The sequence below is a fragment of the Pygoscelis adeliae genome, unplaced genomic scaffold (assembly GCF_000699105.1).
Source record: "Pygoscelis adeliae isolate BGI_AS28 unplaced genomic scaffold, ASM69910v1 Scaffold78, whole genome shotgun sequence".
Taxonomy (NCBI): domain Eukaryota; kingdom Metazoa; phylum Chordata; class Aves; order Sphenisciformes; family Spheniscidae; genus Pygoscelis; species Pygoscelis adeliae.
Genome location: NW_008825409.1, coordinates 347,435 through 352,269, shown reverse-complemented (window position 1 = coordinate 352,269; position 4,835 = coordinate 347,435). Strand labels below are relative to the sequence as shown.

Below are 4,835 nucleotides of genomic sequence, written 5' to 3'. Positions count from 1 at the left end.
TTCATCGCTCTTCTCTTTGAAGGAATCCCACTGTTGCATCTCGAACTGGCCCTAGGACAGTGCCTGAGGAAAGGCAGCATCGGTGCCTGGAACACCATCTCGCCTTACCTCGGAGGAGTCGGTACGTCTCTCGGGGTCCCAGCTCAAGGAACCGCAGCTGAGCTCCAACCCAGCACTCGCTTCCTACAGACCTGTGCCTGGTGCTCATTAGGTCATCACTCCCATTACCCCAGGCACACAGGGGCCTTAAATGCAAACCTCATAACCTTTGCTGTGGGAAGCATAATGATCATGAGCTCTGCTAGCCAGGACTGCCCCATTTCTACCGTATCTTGGAGCTTACACAAGAGCTGCCTGCCCACAGTGCTTCTCACTCCTCCCTCAGAGCGCCTCCAGGAGTCAGTCTTCTCTTTCCAGGGACAGATGGACTGGAGGGGGGACAGAAAGATACAAAGTCAGGAATGGGAGCCTGGCACCTCCTAAAGATCCTAAAGCAGCTGGGAAAGTTTCCCTTCAGGAGAGGGGGGCACAGTGGGGCTTGCTAAAGGGAGATTATTAACGTGGCTGAGCACAAGGGACAATCCACAGAGCAGTGTGCATCAGACCGGTGTGCAGTCCTGTACCAGCAATTTCTTTTTATCTATTTAATTTTAATATACACTGAAAAAACATATCTTGTGTCCTGTGCGCATTGTTAGGCTGCAAAAAGTGAATGGGAGCAGCCACTGTTAGAGCACTGAACCATCGCTTTACCAGTTTTGAGATAGCACCCTCCCGCCTGCAGGGGCAAGGAGAAACCCTTGGATGCTCCAGCCAGCCCTGCTGGATCGTGCCCTGCTTTAAGCAGGTGCCTGAAAATGGGATTGTCAGCAACAGCCATGCCTGTGGACATGTGTGGGAGGAGAAGGGGTGGGTAAGAGGAATTATCTAAGGGTCAGAGGGCAACCAGGAAGAAATGCCAAGCAGCAGGGTGGTGCCTCCAGGTAAACCCATCTCCTACAATTAAGCATGTCCATCCTCCCTTTGCAAAAATGCAAGCAAGCAGAAACTGCGGTGTTGCTATTCTTCCTTCCTTATTGTAGGAGCAAACCAGTTACCAGTTTAGGGCATATGTGCATGATTTGGGACAAAAGAGTGCCCTCATGCAGCTATAGCATACTGTGAAACTTCAGTCTCTTTGGTCTCTGCTATTAAAGTTGTCCCGTGTTGTAGAAAACAATGTATTATATACTAGAGCAAAGATTTCAACCCTAATCTTCTACATAAGTAGGGAGTGTCAGCCTTCTTGGAGCAGGGCTGGGGAACCTGTGCACCAGCATTTGGCTACTGAGGACACAAATGCCCATCTTTCATGTGAAAATCTCTGGGGGGAAACAGAAAATCTTGAAAAATTAGGGAACGTGAGCTGCTAAGAGCAAGTGCTGTGACTGATAATTTTTTCCAAATCTTTTCTAAGCTGAGATCTTGTGCTTTCTGCAGGGGTTGGTTCGTGGATGGTGTCGGTTCTGGTGAGCTTATACTACAACACTGTTTTAACCTGGGTGATGTGGTATTTCATAAACTCCTTCCAAGAACCTCTTCCTTGGAGTGTTTGTCCTCTAAATGAAAACAGAACAGGTAACTACCACTTCGAGCGTCACTGCTAGCAAAAGGAGGATCACAAACATCAGAGTCTGGGGGCTACCAAGGGGAAAAGGGAAGTCTTGATTATTTTTTATGCTTGTGCTATGATACAAATACCAGCCTTTTTTTCTGCTTTCTGACTATGGAGAAATAGTCCTTTATCAAGACACACGTGTCTGTTATCATAAACTACATATCAAGACACATGAGATAGTGAGCATAATTAAGAACCAAATTTACGACTACATCTTTCAGTAACTGCTTTAAATGAGACCTTCGAGTTTTCATTAGGTGGTGATGCATCGGTTATGACTCGTAACAAGCTCTTACAGAAACCTTTCAGCTCATTTGCCATGATGTGCTGAGAAAGATCAGCTGAGTTGCCAGAGCAGGGAACACAACCTACTGGAGAACTTTAGTTTCTGCCTCTAGATTGCTGAAACTACTTTTACACATCTGACAAGACAGCTTCCTAGAGCAGCTAACCGAGAAACCCCTGAGAAGAGAAGCCACACTTGATTTGGCCCCGAGTTGTGCACAAGACCTGGTTTGTTTTCCCCTCAAAAAGCTACGAGAGTGATGATAGCCTACTCAAATTCATCATCCTCGCAGGAACAACAAAAGCCAGGAAGTCCATGACCCCTTTTGCTTGATTTCAAAATGAGAAACGAAATAACAGTGTTTAAAAAAAAAGAAAAAGGAGCAACTAAATAAGCAAAACAGTTTTGAGGTAGCAGAGAAACTACTTAAAGAGGGAATCTTTGAAGCTCAGACCAAATTCACAGTACCCATTACAAAACCTTTGGTAAGACCAAAGACAGGCAGTGTACCTAAGCAGGATAAGGAAGACTGCTCTCAGTTCTTTAAAATTATTTTTCAGCTTTCTTTTTTGTTCAGAGCTTGAGAGACGACAAGTTCCAGGGCAGAGCAAGAAACAATCTGAGTAAGAGGCTAAGAACAAAGACAAAACATAGCAGACGTCAGCTTTCTTTTGGAGACCTTAGGACTATTCTAGAGTAGGAAGACAATCAGATATCCCCCGTCTTTGTTACAGAAGTAGAGAAAATTATTTGGGCCTTAAGAAATAGGATTCTTTCATTTCTCAGGATACAGATGTCCCAACCAGTGAGCTAAACAAAGGTTTTCCAAACCTGCTTTGGAGATCAACTTTTTAATCAACTAGTTTGGTATACAAAAACCTGCAATTTTAGTTAAGCATCTTATAGAAAATATTGAAGAAGTCCTTTAAGGATGGATTTTTCAATACCAGTGCCAAGATGGGAAGAACCTGCACTTCTCCATCGCGATTGCAATGCTCTCTCCAGGGATCTGCTTCCTAAGTGAGTCAAGTAGCAGCTGTTCCCATCCACCAGGCTTGGCTGAACATAGACAAAAATGGCATTATTTCAAGCTCATGTACTTAAGCTGGGACTAAAGGGAAAAGAGCAGCAAAGCTTTTCACTACACAGCTCGTTACTCATACACCCTGCTACAACCCACAGACTTTCATTCAACAGCCAGAGACTGTGTATTCAAAGGGAACTGGGGTTGCGCTGGTCAGTGTATGTCCGGGTGCATGTCTGATTCTTTTAATTCAGAGCTGAGGAAAGGACACCAGCAAGTCTGAGCACACGAGCGTCCTCATACACTGAAAAAGGATCACCAGCTTCAGGTGTAATGACATTTCAGTGGTAACCACACTTTCAAGTGTAAATTTGTAACTGGAAAATCACTTGGCTGAATCAGTACATCACATATCTGCAAGTTACTTCATTCTCCACCTTGCAATCTCACCAGCGCAAGTTTTGTTTGGAAAGTTTCATAAAGCCACAATGACCACAATCGTGATTACTCCTCGCCATCAGCCTTTTGCCAGCTAGGCCAGCTTTCCCAGGATTTAGCCCAGAGTTGAGGTCAAGATTTTGCCACTACTTATTCAGGTCACTTTTGCTTTTCAAAGGTAGGCACCCTAACTCTTTGTCTGCTAGAATTTCTGTAGTATTTCAAGACTTACAAACCAGGAATCTCCTCCGCTGTCTCTGCTGGGATTTGCTGCACCTGTTCAATTAAAAATGTATTATTTGTAATTATTTCTAATGTAAACTACATTTTCCAGTCCATTTTTACTACTTGGCAGTCCTGTTATGGCTCTGTTTTACAGAATAATAAGAGCAAAATGTTGATTTACCAATATTACCTTTTTAACATTAGAAATAACAATTTTATTATGTCTTTTGTCAGGGTTTCTTCTGCTCTCTTAGAAGATCTTCCTGTTCTCTTTAACCCAGCTAGGACTGATGGCTCTGCACCCCAGGGTCAGGTGGCAGGGGGTCCTCTCCTGCCGCTGGGGCACCACTCCACAAACCTCTCCCAGAGCCGGGCTCCTCGATCAGCCCTTTCTCCCGAACCACAGCAGAAGGACCCGCAGCCGCCGTCTCTTCCAGAGGCTGGAGGGCTGCGAGGCGAGGATGGAAGAGCAACACACTTCGCTTCCTCCCTCTAGTTGAAAATACTTGAATTAACATAGAATCATGGAATCATAGAATAGTTTGGGTTGGAAGGGACCTCTAAAGGTCATCTAGTCCAACCCCCCTGCAATGAGCAGGGACATCCTCAGCTAGATCAGGTTGCTCAGAGCCCCGTCCAACTTGACCTGGAATGTTTCCAGGGGTGGGGCATCTACCACCTCTCCTGCATACAAAGTGACTCCCTAAAAGAAAAGGAATTTATCAAGGGCAAAAAGTGAACCAAATTCGATTCACTGCCAAGATCACAGAGCTGGCCACTCGGGAGCACCACAGCATGTTTCCCCACTGCAGCCATGGAGCAAGGAACTCTCAGGATCCCTGAGCTCTGCTTAGTGGCTTAATTGCCACGTTGTTCATTCGTTTGTTTTCAGAGTTTTGTTGTGAAAGGTGGCTGTTTCAGAAGTGAGTGAAAGGTCACAAGAAAAGGGAGAAATGGTCCAGTTTGAGAGCTTGATTGAACAGGCTGGCATTTCATACAATAGGAAAATTTTCAAAATGGAGAGAGGAGTTGTTTCTTGTACCCTCAGGATTATCTGCCTAAAATACATCATCATGCCCAGCTCTGGAGTCTACACAGGAGAATAAGGGAGGTTTCCTGTAGCCACCTACTCATTCAGCCACCCCAAATTCACTACCAGTAAATGCAGCATCAGGATGTTGCTGAAATGCAGCATTTTATCATTC

At 45.0% G+C, this 4,835-nt stretch overlaps 1 protein-coding gene across 1 annotated transcript in view; it reads left to right on the top strand.

Annotated features, from left to right (window-relative positions):
* Nucleotides 1–4,835, top strand: part of SLC6A18 (solute carrier family 6 (neutral amino acid transporter), member 18) — a 35,059-nt gene that overhangs the window by 13,584 nt on the left and 16,640 nt on the right. The window contains exons 2-3 of the mRNA XM_009330436.1: nt 1–121; nt 1,480–1,617. The exon at nt 1–121 is cut by the window's left edge and continues 12 nt beyond it. Coding sequence (XP_009328711.1) covers nt 1–121; nt 1,480–1,617 — 259 coding nt within the window. The remainder of the gene's footprint in view (nt 122–1,479; nt 1,618–4,835) is intronic.